The sequence below is a fragment of the Pholis gunnellus genome (genome assembly GCF_910591455.1).
Source record: "Pholis gunnellus genome assembly, chromosome: 10".
NCBI classification, from domain to species: Eukaryota; Metazoa; Chordata; class Actinopteri; order Perciformes; family Pholidae; genus Pholis; species Pholis gunnellus.
The window spans coordinates 6298992-6319040 of record NC_136537.1 but is presented as its reverse complement, the minus strand read 5'-3'; the positions used below and the strand labels follow the sequence as shown (position 1 = coordinate 6319040).

General features: G+C 43.2%; 1 protein-coding gene across 1 annotated transcript; it reads right to left on the bottom strand.

The window, feature by feature from the left end:
- Nucleotides 1-707: 707 nt before the first annotated feature.
- On the bottom strand, nucleotides 708-19060 carry fmr1 (fragile X messenger ribonucleoprotein 1). The gene is made up of 15 exons (XM_079167338.1): nucleotides 18677-19060; nucleotides 15074-15126; nucleotides 14877-14970; nucleotides 14534-14605; nucleotides 13783-13931; nucleotides 13269-13362; nucleotides 13042-13158; nucleotides 10967-11137; nucleotides 10737-10815; nucleotides 10488-10615; nucleotides 10137-10223; nucleotides 9445-9709; nucleotides 8900-9100; nucleotides 8581-8660; nucleotides 708-7180 (listed from the first exon to the last, which is right to left on the bottom strand). The coding sequence occupies exons 1-15, from the start codon at nucleotides 18725-18727 to the stop codon at nucleotides 6962-6964; spliced, it is 1860 nt and encodes a 619-aa protein (XP_079023464.1). The 5' UTR covers nucleotides 18728-19060; the 3' UTR covers nucleotides 708-6961.
- Nucleotides 19061-20049: the final 989 nt, after the last annotated feature.

The window sequence follows — 20049 nt, the reverse complement described above, 5'->3', positions numbered from 1 at the left end:
GTTCTAATGTACTGGAGACAGAGGACTGCATTGAGGACAGTGTCATGCCGAAACAACAAACAAAAGAAAGTGCAACTAAGAAGCATCTTAACAACAGTACGTCTGCGAAAAATGTCCTCAGCAGTGTTCTTTAAAGTGCCATTAGGCATCCCATGTGACACCTTACGTTGCCCGGATGAATCAACAATGTGCACAGCTTGATCCTGGGAATTAAATTAGCGCATGCTGTTCCTCGTCTTAAAACTTTGGTTTGGGATCCCAAATAGTTTGTGTTCCATGTGACCACTTTCTAATGTTTTCAGAAGGCTAGATACGGGACCAAGACGCTACATTAACTTTTCTGCCATGATCTCGACTCATCTCAAGTTAGTTGTTTCTATGGCAGGTTACTTGAGAACAGGATTGGATAATGATGTAACAACCAGTCACTTATAGGAGACTCTTAATTAAAGTCTCCTGTGTAAAAATGCTTCATTAGCACCAATTCTTTAATGACCCCAACTGGTCAGCATGCAACAGTCCTCCCTCATCTTTTTTAAATTTACATTTTCCACTATAGTACAAGCCTAGGCCCAGCATTACAGTTGGTTCAGAACCCCCCCCCCCCCCTAGAAATCAAACCAAAGCACGAAAAAGCTATTAAACTGCTTTTGTTGGCTGAATTCCAGCAGTTAAAACGTCTAACATACACTCTCAACCCGGTATTTGGAGGCACAATAAAATACACCAACAAGCAGGTTGAAGCTCAGCCACGGATGCAAAGAAATTCATTGTCTCTGTGGTGACGCAACAGAGCGGATGTGAAGGTTGGACCTCTGTAGACTCAGTAACGTCTGTAAGCCCCGAAGGTCTGGAACACCCTCAAAACGCATCCGTCTTGCATGTGGTTCTTTTTTGTCAGTTCAAGGGCAACTGAACTGCTTTACACCAGTCAAAAAGGAAAAGAATTATAAAATGTTAATCAAAATCAAACACCTGTCATTACCCAACAAAGCTGGGTCTCTATACATGAGAGATGAGAGATGACAAGTCCAGGGGACGACCAATGACTCTTTTATCTCCTTAAAATTAAAGGGAAAATCCACCATAAAACATTATTCGCATAGGCTACTTCAGTTATTGTAGCAGGCAAAGCTTTCCTCAAGCTACAGTGTGGTACATGTTCGAAGCAGACCAACATGTGCTTTCTTTACAACGTTGAAAGAATTGTTACACTGTGGAAAATACAGAGCTGGATGACAACATTACAACTTCTTAAAAACAAGTTGTATCTCATTTGTCGAATCCGCACACAATCGGAAATGTAAAAGCAACAAGCTGCGGTTCTACGGAAGACTTTCGTGCTGAAAACTACCACAACTCTTTACATTTGTTTGAGTTGGAAATAAACACAATAAATATGGCATGTTCATTAGTTGGTAGCAGTATTTTAGAAACTAAAAGAGCCAGGCTAGCTATTTCCCAAGATGTCTCATCTATTCCTTTAAACTTAAGTACTCGCAATAATTTCAGGATTTTAGATCAAAATATGTTGACTCAAAGTCCACTTGCTTGTTTTTTTTTCCTGAGCTTTTAGCTGCATCTCACGATCCTCTTCAAAATTGCCCAAGAGGGGAAACTTAGTCAAGTGAAACAACAGCTGAGCAATCTTCATCTCCCGAGAGGAAGGCCATGAGCTGTGGTTGAAAGCCCTCAGAAAAAGCCAGTAAGTGGACTTTGAGTGTAGTTTTTATGAAAACTGTTCCACAGGAAACTTAAATGCACATGTTGGATCTGTTGCATTGTTGTACTAACTGGTAGTAACAAGGAAAACTAACCCAAACTGCCACTATAAATATGGTCACCATGTCATTCAAAGTTCCATTATGTTTTTAATCAAGGAATTCAGTTTTAGGGTGGATTTTCTCTGTCAAATAATCTCTGAACTCAACAGTTCTTTCACTAATTTAACGCTTTTTTTTCCCCCCCAAGTTCTGCAGCCATTTCATTATTAACGACAGCTGCGTGTGACTCAACCCTGCTATAGAGGATACTATCTTTCCACACATCATTAAGTTTATTATCAAGAGCTCTAGCATTTGACCGATATTGAACAGCAAAAAAAAAGAAAATATCAGCATAAGTGCACATTTGAAACAATAGTACAAATCTTTTCTCAGACAAATAATGACATCATTATATACAGTATGCCACACTCCCTTTTTTTGTATTTTTTTTTACAATACAAAGCAACTCCATACTATTGATGCTCTATTGACAATATAGATGTTACTTTCACTTGAGCCGTTTGTCGACGCTCTGCAGAGAATGATCACTGGAATTAAAAAACACAACTTGGCTGCAGTGTGAGCAAAAGGTCCTAACAGATCAGTGAGCGAGAGATTGACACCAATAATACTTGAGAAAAAGAAAGACGAACCCCAAAAACAAAAAAAGCCAGTTTCATGATTCATCATTTTACATAACCGATTTTCTTTTGACATTTTCTAAAAGGTAAAAGCTCCCTGTGTGTCACTGACTCTTGATGGTTGTCAGAACTTATCACCGGCTAACCTAGCTGAACTCAAGTCAAGGAGAAATCTGACAAAGATTGAAAAGAAATAAAGGAATGTATTTTAAATGATTTTTTTTAAACGTGTCGAAAACTACTGAAAGTCCCCAAAATCCATTATAAAGATGTACATGCATTGCAAGATTAGAAAGGTACACTCATCTCTGGTTAAAGATAAGACCAGGCTCAACCTCTGAAATCAGTTACTTTCATTACATCAGTTGCTTTCAAAGGAGAGAGAGATATAGGGAAGAAAGCTACACTGGGTCACACCATTTTGCATCCCAAGCTTAAATTAAAAAGAGGGGTTGTATGGAGAAAGAGTCGTGTTTGACTTTGGAACGGAAGCAAAGTAGCCACTCAAAATCATGAATTGCACTGGCCTACGAAAGCAACTGAATCCATGTCACAGACCAATTGAACCAGGTCATGAGCGACGGGGTTTATGTTTGTTGACTGTACAAGGAAACTCCTTCAGTGTTTAAGCTGTATCAGGTGGTTAAAGCAGGCGGTTTCCTGGACCCACCCTTTGAGTTTAAAGGAAGTTTAGAAATGCTCGATGACCAATGGGTGAATCAATGATGTCACGGCAGGAAGTAGCCATCTTTAGGCATCTGGTCCTTTATCGCTGTCTCATCATCCCTGATTTACATGTCTAGGTTGTGATACTAGCCACTATTAAAAGGCACATGTCACACAAAATATGGCGAGGTTTCTCTGAGCATTCGCAGATTTTTAGCTATGAATCAACAGTTCCTTTTCTATCCGTAAAGTACGATGCTGGAGCCAGCAGTCAGCTAGCTTAGCTTAGCATAAAGACTGGAAGCAGAGTAAACGGCGAGCCATAAATTCACTGTGCCTGGCCAAGAAGTACATAGTTTGTACGCTATACAATTTCAGTTTTTGTACAGATCGAACAGAGACAATGTGTTAATTAGGAAGATATGTTAATTAGTGAGCTTTAGAAGTGCTTGTATGCGGATTTTGGACAGAACCAGGCTAGCATTTTCCCGTCTTTAGCAAAGCTAAACTAATCTAATCGCCTTCTGGCTTTTGCTTCGTATTAATGTTCAGACGTGGTAGTTGTAACAATTTCCTCATCTAAATTTTAGCAATAATGCCAATAAGCACATTTCCCCCAAAAACGTAAAAATAAACCTGATAGAGCACCACAGAGGGAAGCTTAAGAGTATTCCTGAACAATTCCTAAGCTGCAAGAACAATTTTACCTTTTCGTGATGTCATACCATATTTTAAGAAAATGTCGAAAAAGCCTAGGAAAGCCCAGGGAAACCCCAAGAAACTTTTTTGCTTTGCTTTGTTTAATTTTACAGTGACTTTCTCACATTTCAACCACACTTTTTTTTTTTCTTTTATCCAAACTAATGCTATTATCAACCTCCCTTCAATCATAAATCCACAAATACTTTCTACACTAAATTGTGTATTTCGGGTACAATTTGGGACATCTGAAAATGTAAATAATCCTTAAAGGCCTTCATGCCACGTACAGAGTTCTCTATTTATTTTGATGGTGATGACGCCACTAAGGATATTTCCATGCATAAGATTTATGTAGTCAGTAACTCTGTGGTGTCGGCCGAACAGTAGGTTGGAACACCTGTAACTTTGATGTCTGAACACCTGCGCTGTTTAAACAAAGTCACTCTCAGCTATTTGATAACGTGACCGTCTCTTTGTATCAGTCTCTGGAATGAAGCAGACAAGGTTGGAGCAACGACAGAAGCCTGGCACTGCTGTGGGAACAGAATGAACGGCCAGAAACAGTAGAGGTCACCTTACGCCATTGTGCATCCCCAAAATATTTCTTCTTTTTTTGAAAATGCAATTAGGGGGAGAGAATCACACATGCAACAAACATGTAAAAACCAGGAGGGAGGTGTAAGAACAGACAGCGTACAAATCCTGGAATGGAGGAGCATAAATCCAAGGCACTAAGATAAAAAAGGAGCCTCGTTATGGACTAGAGGCAGCACCGAGACCGTGGTGACCACTTTGAGGGGATTTTACAAATAAACCTCAGAAAACTGGACTACATCATTCTTCATCAAACCCGACTTTATACTCTGACTAGGTTTGTCACAGTTAGGTTTAGTGAAACTGCTCTGAGTCACAGCAAGAAGTTGAAGAAATGCACAATTCAAATCATGTATATTAAAAAATGCATTGCGTCTCTTACGGTTGTGGAACAAGACCCGGTATTGTGGTTTAATGAAGATTCCGATTTATTGTATCAAAGTTAGAGTTCCTCTGCCCTACCGTTAACAAAATGCAGCCGACGGGAAATAACAAAATGAAATTAGACTAAGAGGGGCGAGCCAAGAATAAGTTGGAAAACCAGGAATAATTAAACTTACACCAATTTTTTTGTTTGTTTATTTTGTCAAGGTATAACTCAATGAAACGTTGTTTCTTCTACAGTAATACTTCAAACAGGTTTTCTAACTGCAAAACAAACAAAAAAGGTTAAATACAAAGGTTTTCATAAATTAAAGAAAAGCTCATGTGATCAGCTGACACGAGTTCTACATTCACCATGTTGCCGCCTGAACCCTGCAACCTGATCAGGTTTGTCTGAAAGCAAAAAAAAAAAAAAAAAGTTACTGGAATTATTTCACTGGCGTCCATCCAAGAGTGCTTAGTTAAATGTAAGTGCGTGGAACTAGACAAAAGCTTAAGACTAAGCCCTCTGTGGGAAATGTCCCACTGTTGAGGTCCAGAGGGCCCCCATCAGTCCGGTACAGGACGTGGACTCCTGTTGACGGGACGCTGCAGAAAATGTTGCCGTGAACGAATCGAGACAAAGCTTTTATTTCGTGACTGTGGTAAGGCGTTTTAGTTGTGAGTCACTGCTTCTTTGAGAATGACTGTACACCATTGTGGATATGCAGGTTTGACCTGTTTCTGGCCATTGTATGCTGAAATTAGAATTGAGAGTTACAGTAGCTACTTTGTGTCTAGATTTTTGTGATTTCTTAAAATATCAGAACGCGCGTCTCCCCAGTCTTTATTTTGGTTTTTCCTCTAGGGCTCTTATCTCCACAGCTGATTGAATCACACAAATCGTCTGCCAATTTTTACGTTCTGAACTTTTGAACAGCGTTTGTGTTGATTGATCAAGGCTCCCAGTTTTACTGTGAGCTTTCTAATGTCACTGTGGACAGAAGATCTTGTGCGGGGAATTAAAAAAACAAGTGTTGATGATCTTCATGCAGCCTGCTTAAAAACCTTTACATTTTTTTTTGTACAAAGAATCTCAGATATCAGTCAGCCCGATGAAGTCGGTTCGGCCGGTCGCTGATGATTCCGAGCACGGAGGTGGCCGAACTGAACGCTTCAGCTCACGTCTTGCTATTAATGTGGATTCCCTGTCACTGTTGGCCTCGCCAGATGTCTCTGTCACAGGTAATTCATTTGAAATATAACAGCAGTGCAAGACGTTTTGTACCCTGTTGAAAACTCTTTAGGAGTTACTATCTTTGCTTCTGTAAAAGCCGTTGAAACACTGTATTTAAATCAGAGTGCCTCAGATTTATGTTTCCCCCGTTGGTACGTCTACGTGGTGGGATTCATGCTTGGTCTGGAGGATTTCTACATTTTCTTAACAACGTAAAAAAAATAAAACACATACGACTTAAAACGATGAGAAAAGCATCGGTTGGTAATTCCGTTGCCCGTGCACACCTGTTACAATTCATCCTAAAACATGGACACTTTGAACTCCTCGAGTGCTGGATTTTGGAGCTTTGGACCACCAAAAATAAATTGTCAACACTGACGCCACTAAAACCGTGCGCCGTCAGATCATCTCTACAATTAACATCTGCAGTAAAAAATGTCGTACAGCAGGAGGGAAGCTCCTTCCACATGTTTTCATGCCGCTGTAATTCTGTGTTTCCTTGTCAACCAATTATTTTCTTTTTTCTTGTGAGAGGAAGTCCAAACAGAGCAGTGGCAAAAGAAATTAAAAATCATCCGATTTAGTGGATTTGAAAATAGAAAACAAGCAAATTGTGATTTTCCTGTGGAGGGTAGGGGAGCATGTTTGGGGCGAGTGCCTCCGTGAGATTTAAGTCAAATCCCTCCTCTTCTTTTTTTCCTTTTGTCCAAAAAGTACAGGTTATTTTTTTTGTCCCTTTCGCGAAGAACAGGACCTGTACACTCAAAAGACGTCAACAGAGCGGACCAGCAGATACCGGATGGCCTCTGGTCTACGACTTCACTACGGTAAACTCTTCCGTGCTGATGAGATGTGTGTATTCACGTGTTTGACAAAGACAGAGAAAGAAAAAAAGCGAGAGAGACTCTACGATGGTTTATGACGAGTTGCCTGTGTGTGTGTGTGTGTGTGTGTGTGTGTCTAAGCGAGAAGGTCCTCCAGTGGAGCGTCTACGACACTCCGTTCACCAGCGGAGGAACGTCCTGTTTGTCCTTCTTCATCCCTCGGTCTCTGATGGGTCTCTGATGGTGGTGGCGAGGAGGGCCATCCCCACCGACGCCGGTGATGACGCCACCCTGGGATGAGGATGGCCCTCCCCCTCCCCCGCCTCCCCCTCTCCCCCCCGAGGAGTGCTGCACGCTGCGCTCGTTGTTACTGTCCACACGGATCTGCGGGAGAAAGGACAATACGTACGGGAGGGGAGGGGAAATATGATCAGAAGCATGATCACGGATGAGTCTGGGCTCACTTTCATCAAGCGTCTCTAGGAAGACTACATATATATATACATATATATACAGCACCTGCATGCCCTGCGTGAGCGAAACGTCACCCCGATTCATTGAAAATGAAATGTAACGTTAGAGCAAGCTGAACGAGGATCAGACTGGAGACATTCACATTTAACCTCTTCAACTCCCCCCCCATTTTGGAGCAACAAAATAAAATGACATACCCAAATTAAATTGCCTGTATCTTCTGAACCACTTTGACTATATGCATAAATGAGGTCTGTCTTGAAAGAAAACCCCCTAAGGTACCTAGTGAAAGTGTCTGTAGACCTGTAGGTCATACAGAAACAGAGCAGTGGGCCTTAGAATTCAAAATAAAAAGTGAAAAACTGACCGCGTCGGCTGACTGCTTATATCAATAATGAGCTCGGTTTGTCATATTTATACCACTGTTTTATACCAGCCGCTAGCTCCATGGTAGCATCCGCTAGCACATTTACTCGTAAAATCGGGTCTATACTGTATCTTTCGCCGTCAAAATGCTGCAAGACCCGACTTTCAGCGGTCATGGCAACTTTGGACAGTGTGTGTTTGGGCTCCTTTTGTGAAAAATCCGTGAGGAATTAAAGAAAACCGATGCTTTCTTCGCAAAAAACACGTTTCTATGCATGCTGGGATTTTTTATTTTTGCCATGTTTTGTGACGTAATTTTCGTAAGCAAGCCGTAAGAACGGAAAGGGAGGGGATCGCGGGCGCCGGCGTCCTCGCGGAGTTGAAGAGGTTAAAAGATGGGTGAGTAGTACGAAGTATCTTAAGCGGTGTTTTCTGGAAACGACGTACAATACAGCCAGTCAGTAGGACCGTGGACGTGGACATAATACACAGAAATAGATGAATAGTTCCAGCCTATGTGCCTTTTTAAAAACACATTTTTTAATGTCTTTTTTGACCGCCCTAATACGCACATATACATTAGTACTTTGCCTCAGCGGTTTTAGGAATATAGTGCTGCATCCTGTGTGCATTGTGCAGTATTGAACGTGCAGCAATGCTGTTGAAAACCTTCCAACGCTGTGGAGCACGAAGCATGAAGCACTTGGAATCTTCTCTTCCATTGGCCACGTTTCTTGAACTGCACCATGTTACCTTATGTGACTTTACAGCTGGAGAAAATTATTTCCCTCAACCGCTCTTGCCAAATGCACTATAACTGTAGAAACATTCCTCTCAAATACCATCATCTGAAATAACTCATTAAAACATTAATATTGTTCAGATGTAACCAGAGAAGATTGTTTGAGTGTGTGTGTGTGTGTGTGTGTGTGTGTGTGTGGTACCTGTAGAGTGTCTTCCTGCGCTCTCGCCTTGGGGTCTCTGACATGACGAGGCCTTGGCTCGCTCCACTGCATGTCGTCACCTAAAACCAGGACGGACAACACCTGAGTCCGCTTACCACACACTCATTTCTTTCTCATTAAAAAAATAATCTCTATTCACTATCTTCAAAATTAGCTTTATCTCCAGTTAAACGGTTAAGAAAAAAATAAATAGGACTACAGTTGTATAACTAGTTGAGAAAAACAGTTCTATCAAGCGTTTGCGTCTTAGACTTGACTTCTCTGGATCAATGGCGGCCAATGGTGAACTACCACCTACCTTTATACCCTCCCCCTCCTCTTCCTCTCCCTCCTCGTCCCCGCGGCCCTCCCCCGCCTGGTCTCCTCCTCCCGTCTGACCGTCTGGGCAGGGTCCCGCCTCCCGTCAGCAGCTCCTCGGCGGGGGCCAGCGACCAATCGCTGAGCTCGTCTTTGTGGTCAGACTCCGTCTCCGAGGCGTTGGACGCCTCCGAGTTGGTGCCTGGGGGAAGGGGGTGGGGGGGGGGCACGAGTCAAACCTCATTTAAACTTCCTCGTTTGATTATTATTTAGTTTTATTATATAATCACCCCCTGGGGGCGGGACTTTCATGGAATATAGCTGAAAATAAGCTCATCTAAGCCAGAGAATCAGAGTCACTGAGCCCTTCACATCCAAACCAGTAGTGGTACTTGTACTCAGGGCTAACTGTAACTGCCAAACACTCAAGATGAGTATTTCACATTAAAGCCTCAGATCAGTGTGTTTACCTTGTATGTGTACAAGCACAGTACTTAAAGATGTGAATGTAATTGATTCAAACGAGTTCGGATGAATTAATCGTACCTGAGGCGAAAGCTGCACCTCCTCCTCGTTGCCCTCTGCCGCCTCTTCCTCCCCTTCCTCCGTAGGGCTTCCCTCCTCCTCCCCCTCTCCCCATCCCCATCCCCATCCCCATCCCCATCCCCATCCCCAGCCCCATGCCGTTATCGAACACGTAGGTTTTGTCTTTGAGGTTTCGCGGCCCCGTCCCTCCTCCTCCGCCTCCCCCTCCGATCTGTCTCAGCTGCTCGTCGATCTGAAGACGCTCCAGGCGAAGCTGGTCCACCTCCTGTGGGCACGGAGAACACATGACAACTCGTAGCAGCACTAGTAGCCTGCGTTCAATCGTAGCGTCCCAGGAGGGTCAGTGTGGTGGTGAGACTCCCCGTAAACTGGGCTCTGAGTTGGACCGAGATCATTTGTTTCATGGGTGCTTGAAGGAACCAGCGAGTAAATGTAGCGGATCAGTAAATACAGTTCTGGTGTGATTTACGGTCGCACATGCAGCCCCTCTGGTCTCTGTTTGCCTTCTACTCACAGGAACAGTCTTCTAATGCTTTTGTGGAAAAACAGTTTTTGCTCAGTGTGATTACTGAAAAGCGGTTTTAATCTTTAACTGGGATCACTTTTGCAAAAAAGCAGAGGAAGCATGGAGACAAACCAGCAGCCTAAACTCACATTCACATGAATACATTATCTTCGGTGATTAGACGCACCTTAAGGTAGTTGAGGTGATAGTCCAGCAGCACTGTAGCGTTCGTGATGCTTTCCTTGGTCCCCACAAATACAAACGGCACCATTCCCTGTGAGAGAGGTTTGAGAAGAAAGAATAAATTATCTTGTCTAGGATGCCGGTTCATGAGAAAGTCTTTCAGCTCAGACTCCAGCGGCGCCTCATTCGGCCATAAGTCACTAAAAAAAAAGTCATGCTTTATTGAAGAAGACTTGAAACTAGAGATTGAGACCATAAACTCATGTCTACACTGTCCACAGGGACCGCCAACGACCACCCAAAATGAAAGTTCTTCGCAGTGACTTTAAGTAAACAGAGGTGTTGGTCCACTGACCTCGTCTGCCGCTGCCGCTGCCGCCGCCGAGGGCTTTTTGTCGTTCTCCGGCTCAATGCGAACCCGGACCACGCCAGACTTATCGACCACCTCCTGGATCAGTTTGCCGTTTTTGCCGATCACCTTCCCTATAAGAGCAGAAACGCCATCAGTCACAGTCTGCTTGGACTTCAAGGTTTCAACAGTCTGGCTCATTTTGAATAGGTTCATGCATGGATGACCTCGTCTCAGTTGAGGGACTTCTCTCACCTACTAAGTTCCGGGGAACTTTGATGACGTCTTCAGAGAACTCCAGGAAACTCCTCGCTACGCGCACAGCATCCTGGTCCTTGGACAAACAGCAGCAATGTGTTACTCGCTATGTTACAAATAACAAGAAGCTTTGAAACTGGTTCATCCAGAGTGTACACACCCAGGTCTATACTCAGGAATCCAGTCACAAGGCGGGTCGTATCATCAGTAACACAGAGACATCCTACCTCTCCGTATATGTGAAAGGTGCACGTCTCCTCGTCCAGGTCTATGTTGGTGACTCCGGGGACCTTACGGGCTTGCTGAATGTTGGCCCCGTGGGTCCCGATGGCCAGACCCATTAGATCGTCCCGAACGACAAACTGTTCATGAAACCGCGACGCCAGCTGTCTGGAACTCTGCAGGAAACACAACGGAGGGGTGAATCCTGATGGACCATCCTTTAATGCACGGTTCAAAAGACAAAGATCCAAAGTGTGGCTACATTTCACTCCGGTAGATGCTGAGAACTCTCGTTGCATCAAATGCAATAAAACCCACAAAAGTAAGCGAGGAAACACCAGCAGTCTATCACAACATTGGGCCAACAAGCAGAACATCGATGTGCAGAAATGTTCTCTACGGTTCGTCGAGCAGCCGTGCGTCCTCGTCCACTGCAGCTAACGCTAGCAGCCATACAGAGTTTGATAATGAAAGCTAATCGCTCAGCTAACTGTTTAGCTGCAACTTTTTTGTAGATTGTCGGGCTGAGGCTGCAGCCATGACCCAGTCCACCCCCCCCACCACAAGTCCCTTCACACCAGCAGAAGGTGACACAGTGTCATAGAGCTGTTACCCAGTTCATTGTTAAAGGCCTGCACCCCTTCTCAACAGTGAAGTGAAAGGGATTCAGGATTTAACAACTAATAAGTCAGTGAGTGTATATGAAGTTGTTTGATACATAGTTATTAATAAGGGGAGCAGCTGTGTTGTTATAAGTTAGTGTTATGAGTCCCACTAGCACTGCAGCCAACACACCATAACAATAACAGTTTCTTTACTGTCAGGAGAGGACCGAGGCTCTTACCTTCACATATGCTCCTCCCTGTAGGAATGTTCTCAAAGTTACATTTATTGTTGCCATTGAAAGAGTAGAGTCAACAACAGTGAGTTATTTCAATATTGCCGTTGGGGCTGCAACAACGAATCGAAAAAATCGATTATTAAAAGAGTTGGCAACGAATTTCATTATCGATTCAATGTGTCGCGCAATTATTACGCCACTCAATAATGCCGTGTTCACACCAAACGCGATGAACCGGTCAGCCGGGGACTATTTGTGTTCATTCGCGTGAATCGTGCTGGACGCGCCGGACAGGGGGCGCGGCTTATTGCCCTGAAAGCTGTTCAACTGTCCGCCTTCAACTGTGGAAAAAATAGCCTCTATTTCTGCTCAGTACGTGTTGTGGAACTCCCAGATATCACGGAAAACTAAACGCTGTCATGTCTGGTTCATAACATAGTCCGGAGGAGCTCCGTGGATTTCATCAAGCTCACTGTGTCTAGTGAGCCACACGTCGGCTGTTTACTACAACTGTATGAACACACAATAAACTGACTTGGCTGTGATTTAACGGCAATAAACCGACAAAAAGGGACTCCGAAATAACTACGTAATGATGCCGATTTGTACTTGTTTCCTCAATGGAGCTCGGATCGATCGGTGCTATTCAATGCTAACATTGTAGCAGCTCCATCAACACTCACAATAACGTAATCTAGACGTAAATACGGCAGCGTAGATTCATTATTTGCACTATATGGTTTACACACACATTTATACACATAGTTTGGTCCGGTCTCTATTGATATGAGGGATTGTAGAGCTCTGGGTGAACACAGACGGCTACAGTATTAATTTCCTGATTCAACAACGGCAGGCCGTCAGTGATGACAGGAGTAACATCTCAACACTGATAGGCTATCGCGCCACAGTGTCACGCGATTTTTTCGGTTGGAAATTAATGCTTTGTTTTTTAATCCGATTAATCGAAGAAATAAATCGACAGATTAATCGGTTATTAAAATAATCGTTAGTTGCTGCCCTAATTGCCGTTCAGGAAAGACTATTTGTTTATATATGAGTAATAAAGCAATGTTGATTCTTTTTTAATTTAATTAAACGACAAGGAACCGAACCGATAAGCAGCATGGATAATATTACTAGTATCAATAAATCCTAACGATACCCATCCATAATGAAGCTATAATCATTGTTATCGGCAAAACGATCATATGTGTGTGTGTGTGTACACAGACGCACCTCCAGTTGTCTGTTGGCCTCCTCGTTCCTCTGCATGAGCGTCAGCTTGGTGCGGAGGCTCCTGAAGTGCATGTCACTCATCATGTTGGCCCGCTTGGTTGTGACCTCATTCACAGACTGCGAGAACAATCGCAGCTTAAACACAATCTGTCTTTTGGAAATACGTCGCTGATGGAGGTGATCTGCGATATGATGCGATATCAATGAAAACAAATGATTCCACCAACCAAGATGAGCAGCTGCTTCTTCTCAGAGTCGTAGGTGACGTTGAACCCGCCCACGGCCTTTTTAAAGTCTTTGTGTGCCGATTCCTTGGAGCACCTGTCGACACAGAGCAATAACTCACGTCATGTTAATAATTCAGTAATCATCACCGATTGCTGACAGATTTGTGTAAAGCTGAACACACTGTGCTAGCCCTCCAATGGAGGCATTCTATAGTCTTTTTCAGAGCACAATACAAACATATACATGTTCGGCGATATTGATATTCCCCCAACTGATGATATCGCTTAAAGAATTACAACGATAAAAGAAACTATCGCCCAAACAAAACAAAAAAAGCTGAAGAGTGATTTATATCAACATAAATGCCCAACTTTAAAATGTTCTTGTGTATTTGCTTTCCATATTCAACTTGCATCAGTCAGTTTCTATCTGAGCACAACCCGTTGGAATTTATCCAACCAAAACGTTACTTGTGTGTATTTGCGGGACATAGAAGTGTCCCATCAGACTCACATCTGCCGCAGGTCCTCGGGTACCTCCAGTCTGATCTTGATGAAGGTGGTTTTGGTGGCTGGTTTATTGGGGTTGACCGGCCGTAACCGCTCCAGCGTCACGATCTCATTTAGCGTAGCGTCACACGCGGCGTACTCTATTACGTAAAACTAGAGATACAAAGAGACATGGGTTACGTAAGTAATAACTGTGGATCAAAACTTTCTGGAAAGAACTTGGTTCAGAGAGAGAGAGAGAGAGAGAGAGAGAGAGAGAGAGAGAGAGAGAGAGAGAGAGAGAGAGAGAGAGAGAGAGAGAGAGAGAGAGAGAGAGAGAGAGAGAGAGAGAGAGAGAGAGAGAGAGAGAGAGAGAGAGAGAGAGAGAGAGAGAGAATGACAGTTGATGAGATACTGAGATTAAAAAAACCTGTCTGACAAGTTGGCCGAAATTAAATCCCACTCCAATCCCTCGTTCAAAAGATGATATTTGGATCCTGATCAAAGCAGTGACACCTTGAATCACAGGAAGTAAACTCACAAAGCTGTCATCAAAACCATCAGCCGCCTCCAGAGGAGTGATGGTCTACGTAGGCTGATCATCGACACTGAGCCACTTCAACTACTTTAATGTACATTCTGATACATTATGCTATCAGAACCAATGAACTGATGTTCATTATTATTTATTCCGCTGACATCGTGATACCCAGCCCCGCATTATGCGATGATATTATAACCCACAATTACAATTAGAGAGACGGTCAGAGTCCTACCTCTCCTTTGACCATGCGAACCTTGGCCAGCCACCATCCACACGGCTCCTTGTCATTAGCCCTGGAATACACCTGGCAACACACACACACACAGCAAATGAAACAAAGAAAGACAATATTGCTAATTCAAGGCATAATCGCCACTGATATTTTTCCCCCAATTTTCTTTTCAAGTCTTAATAGTTAATGCAACAGCAGGTATTTTTCTCTGAGCTGTATCAGCCAGCAAAGCCGATTGTGCGCTTTATCTCTTGCACCCCAACATATGTCGCACAATGTCCTATCCTTCCTAAATAAACTACATCCGATGGCGATACTCGTGAAAGCGCTGAACCGGCCCCACCTCGACCTCGTCGCTCTCGTTGATCTCCTTGCAGCAGCCCGTCGGAGGAGGGAAACGCACATCCTGGAATGTGATTTGACGCTCCGGCTGCCAACTGTGGACAGACGGACACGCACACAACAAACAAGAGTGAAGTCCGTCACTGGCGAAAAGGTTACATTTTACAGAGCGTCGCGTTGTGTATTTGCATTACTCACTTGTTTTCAAATGCCACGGTGACCGATCCTTCGTGAACATCCTTCACAAAGGCCTACGAGAAGCACAGAGGGGACAGTTAGGATAACCGGGGTTTGACATATGAATAAGCAAAAACACTTTTAAACATGAACCAAGGGAGTAAAGGGGTTACAGCCCTGCTACCAAAGGCCTGACCCAGGCCCATAGTGGCAACAAAACTGGCCAAAATTCTTCTCTTTGGAGCTCGATTGAGGTTTGGCTCGGCCTCTCTCTGGTTGTTGTTCACACAGTCTGTGTCCATGTGTGTCAAGTACCGCAAGTAGGACAAGCAATGCCCAGAAGGAAGAGAGAGAGAGAGACGAGAGAGAGACGGGGAGCCTCGTCTGTGGGTCGCATTAGCCTGGCAAGCTAACAGTCGGAAATGAAGCGAGAGAAAATCCAAAAAGAGAGCTTCTCAAAATCCCCAATGATTCGGGGTAAGCTGCTCTATTGCCTTTTTCCTGACCCGTGACCACCGGGTACAAAACCTCCTCACACAATCACACAATCACAGAATAAGACTTTCTGAGTTCACAAAATGGGAAAACATTCAAAAAGGAGTTTTTAGTTTGATGTCATATTCTATAGTAGTGTAGCATAGCGTGCTATAGTGTTGTGTGCTGTTATTGCCATTAAAGATGTGACAGGATTGGCTTAAATTTGAAAAGGTGTATGACAAACTCTTTAAATGCTTCAAGTTGAAGCATTTTATGTTGGTTTTTTTAGAGTTATTATTCTTAAATGTGAAGGATTTTGGCACATAATCAGCTTCTAATATACCGGAAGCTAAATATGAGTTATTCTTATCACGGGAGGATTTACTGTAACATGAAAACCATGAATGCAAATCAAGAGTCTGGGTTCATTTTCAGTCAAATGATATTTGAAAATAGTTTTAGTTTTAAAACTAACTTATGAGCCTTGTCATGAGTCTGTTGTCATGGTACTGGAATCTCTAACTTTGATACAATATCTCGAAAAATATCAATATTCGAAACCACAAAGAAAAACATACACGACACTGAGCGCATCAAATCTTAGATTTGTTTTTATAAAAGATGAATAGCGAGAGAGAAGAGAGCAGTATCGATACTGTGGGAAATGAGTATCGCAACCGTTTCAAATATTCACTATCTTTACGTATCAACACTAACTTATTATGACAACACTACCAAAGACCAAAGATATTGCATCTGTTCATTACAGGCTAAAGCTACATTTCAAATACTTTGTGATGCCAGAGACAGGGCTATAGTTTCAGGTAACAGCTAATAAATAAAAGCTTTTTAATCATCAAAAGAACCTGACGACAAATGTCTTGATCAACCAAACTTAACGCAATCACAGAGTCAAATAAAACGTAATGATCTTAAAGACAAGTCAAGTTCAAACCTGTTCTGTTCATCAACAAACGCATAAAAATGTTCTTCCATAACCTCCAAACTATTTGGCTCTAATAAATCCTGGACCAGTGCCAGTTTGATCCCGTCTAGGATTAGCATGGTGGACCTTTGTTAGCAAGTGAACGACTGAGCAGCACCAGCGTGGCAACATAACAAACCTTTGAACCCTACAGCTCTGTTTACACTGTGCACATTTCTCAAGTTTTAGGAATTGAGAGATTGCGCAACCGTTACCCAAAGCAACTTACAACAAGGAAATTCAACCACGTGGTAACAAGCAAAGAAAATGCCAGAATCATGCAAGTACATGAAGTTCAGCAAATGTGCTGATCTACTTCAAGTACTACATTCAGAGACAACGTGTCGAAATGCTTTCTCATAGGACTAAATAGTTATCCAGTCAATGCCATGTCGTGTATTACACTTCTCATTACTCAATGCTTGTTCATGTACCTCTGTGTCACAGCACACATCAGCATTTTTTAAAGAAATTCAAACAGCAAAAGTTTGAGAGCATTTAGCGAAGTCGGCCTCTCGCTCTCAGAGTCGATGAGGAGAGGGGATTTAGTGGATCCCTGAAAATTGCCTTTAAGTGCAATAACGTGACAAGAACACCCGCCAAATAAGAAAACCGTGTTCGAACTGTGTGCCAGAAGAAAAAAAAACATCAGAGTTAGCGTCTATCAGGCGATGCTGATGTCGCCACCTTTAACTTGTCTCAAGGCCGAGGACAATCCAAAAGAATAGACTGTTTTCGTACAGGACTGATTCGAAACCAGCGTCCAATTTAGGAATTTGCTTTAGTGAAGTGCTTCGTTCCCTCGCATGTTTCAAACAATGCAGCTGGCACTGAGGCGAGAGGGTTGGAGCAGCAGTGCAGCGCAGCTTGGCAGGATGGTTTGCAGGCCGATTGATTACATCTCAAAATACTTTCTCCTGCACATCCATTCCATTCCATTCATATTCATTACATTAGGTTGGCAGCAGCGACACTTCTACAGTGACAATACGTGCAATCAATCCCAATTCAACCTCGCCCACTCAGTCTCACTGACTGCCACCAATCTAGTAACGCCATTGTTGTCTTTAAGGGTTATATATTGGTGGAACTGGGAGTAAGACAGGCAGCAGATAGGAGATGGTGCCATTTATTTATCGTTACCAACTTTCTCCTTCTACTCTGCCAACGTTGCATCTGTACAACGGCTACGATTGTTAGTTACGCTCCAATCAAAGGCACAAATTTATAAAATATCAACTATCATTTTTATTTCTTCCCTTCTGCTTTTACCGCTCTGTTTTGTTTGCCTTCCTCCCATCAACCATTGCATAAGCACTACAATCTAACATAACTGAAAATAGGAGGTCTTCCTCCCACAAATGCACCGAGTAGCCTACTTTCACTTTTGCTTCCAAGTACATGCTTATATGCCAAATAACGTTTTCAATTCGTTTTCAATTGTGGTTCAGATCGTGTTACTAACCCTGTACGATTAAAATAATTGTTCCACACCTGAGGAACATGGATCACAGCATCAACACCCGGATATCAATGTCTGCCCAAGGACCCACGAGCAACACTCTCAGGCAGTGTGTAGTATAACGTTCATATGACCAAACAGCCGATGCATGAACCCCCAAATACACGTTCGTCCTAAGGTTACTTGTTGACTCTCGTCTTCAGAATAACCCCAAAACTCTCGGCAAGCCTTAACGAAACAAAAAGCTACCGTCCCCACCAGGGAAACACGGCACAACTCTAATATGATGACATTATCCTGAATTAGGTTAGCCGTTACTTAGACAAATACAATTCATAACCTAATGTTGGCACTTGTACCTCAGCCACCAACCCCCTGCCCATCACTGTGTAGATAACACGAGATTACGACCGCGTCGACATTAGCAATACTACAACATTGGTTTAGCAAACGTCGTTATCACCAACAACTCACACATTACGCTAGCCGAGGTTACGGCAGCATCTTCGCGTTAGCTTTGTTTACAGACTGTTCAGCCTCCGCTGTCCCGGTGGACAGAAGCACCGAGGCCCGCAGACACAAGTGGGTATCTGGTTGCTAACGTTAGTCCGGGCACGACCATTTCATGTCAGTGAGCCTAACGTTAGAGCACGGTGTGGTAACCGGGATGGCAAAGCGCAACAAAAAGTCACAAACTCACCTTATAAAAGGCCCCACTTGTTCCCCTCACTTCCACGACTAGTTCATCCATGACGCAAGTCACCACAGCTCGCTAGCTAGCTAACCACCGTTAGCGACGTTAGTAGCTAGCTAGCTAGCTGGCTGGCTAGCCTGACGCTAGCCAAGGCAAGAGTTCGCTATCGTTGGGCTTCGCTAGCTAGCCAAAAATAGCCTGCCAGTGGATGCGAGGAGAAGCCACGATAACTGTGTGTGACCGTAATGTTGTTTCCCGTTTTGCACCGTATATGAATCTCGCGTTTGTTTCTTGCGGATTTTGTAATTCCGGACGTAAGGTAAACGGAATGCGAATTCGCGTAGCAGGCTGTGTTAGCTCGCACTAGCTCGTTATGTTAATGTTGTGTGATTAGTGGTGGAGCAGCTACTGCTGGTTGCATCTCTCCATGTGACGTCTCCGCGTTCTTCCTCTACTGAAATCTGAGGCTGGTTACACTCATCGAAGCCTTTTGCTGCTCTCCACAGGTAATACGTAGGAATGTCTATTTTGAAGAGCAGGACAATCCATCTGAATAAAAATGACCATTGTCTTTATCCTGCACTGAACCTCATCCCATTTCGCAACACAAATAATATTTCAGCACTATAGCCCACTGACTCTAGGGCAGTGGAGACTTATTTATTTAAAAGATATCTGGCTAATATCTAACTTACTTACTTAATTTCACAATATGTACTCACCAAAATAAAAGCATAATTGGGCAAATAATGATTTATCTTTCCCTGACTGATAATTGGGTTCTCACCCCACCACCTCCCACTGTGGAACTCAAATGGCACCAAAGACCTCCACCGAATGGGGGTTTCACAACCTATAGGACAGCGGATATTTTCTGTGCATAAGATAATCAGTTATTAGTGCTAATTCTCACAACTGCTTTATTTGATACAATACTTTTTAAAAACTGCATTTACTTTGTCAGCGAGGGTCACTGCTCAGATGGATTTTTTCCTCCATTTAAAAAAAACATATTTTCAGCATTCTTCACAACTTTTATGGTATTAAAACCACTGGTGGTCTGTTTCGTTTCAGATCAGATGTCTGTTTCTTGATAGCTGACTTTCCAAACCACATCATCCCAAGAAATGTTCCCCCCACACAACAGGCCTTTTCTGGAAGTGTATGGGGGTTTCTGGAACCCCCATACATTTGAATGTCTAACCGTATTCTTTAAGATATCGTGGTGGATTATTTGCGTACCAAATATGCAGTTTGTCTCGATAGTGTTCTGTAGACCAGAGTCAGTACGAAGACAATAACTAAATGAAACGTCTCTGATCTTCAACATTCAGCAGCACTCGTCTGCTACACCCATTAATGGACACATGATCTGCTTG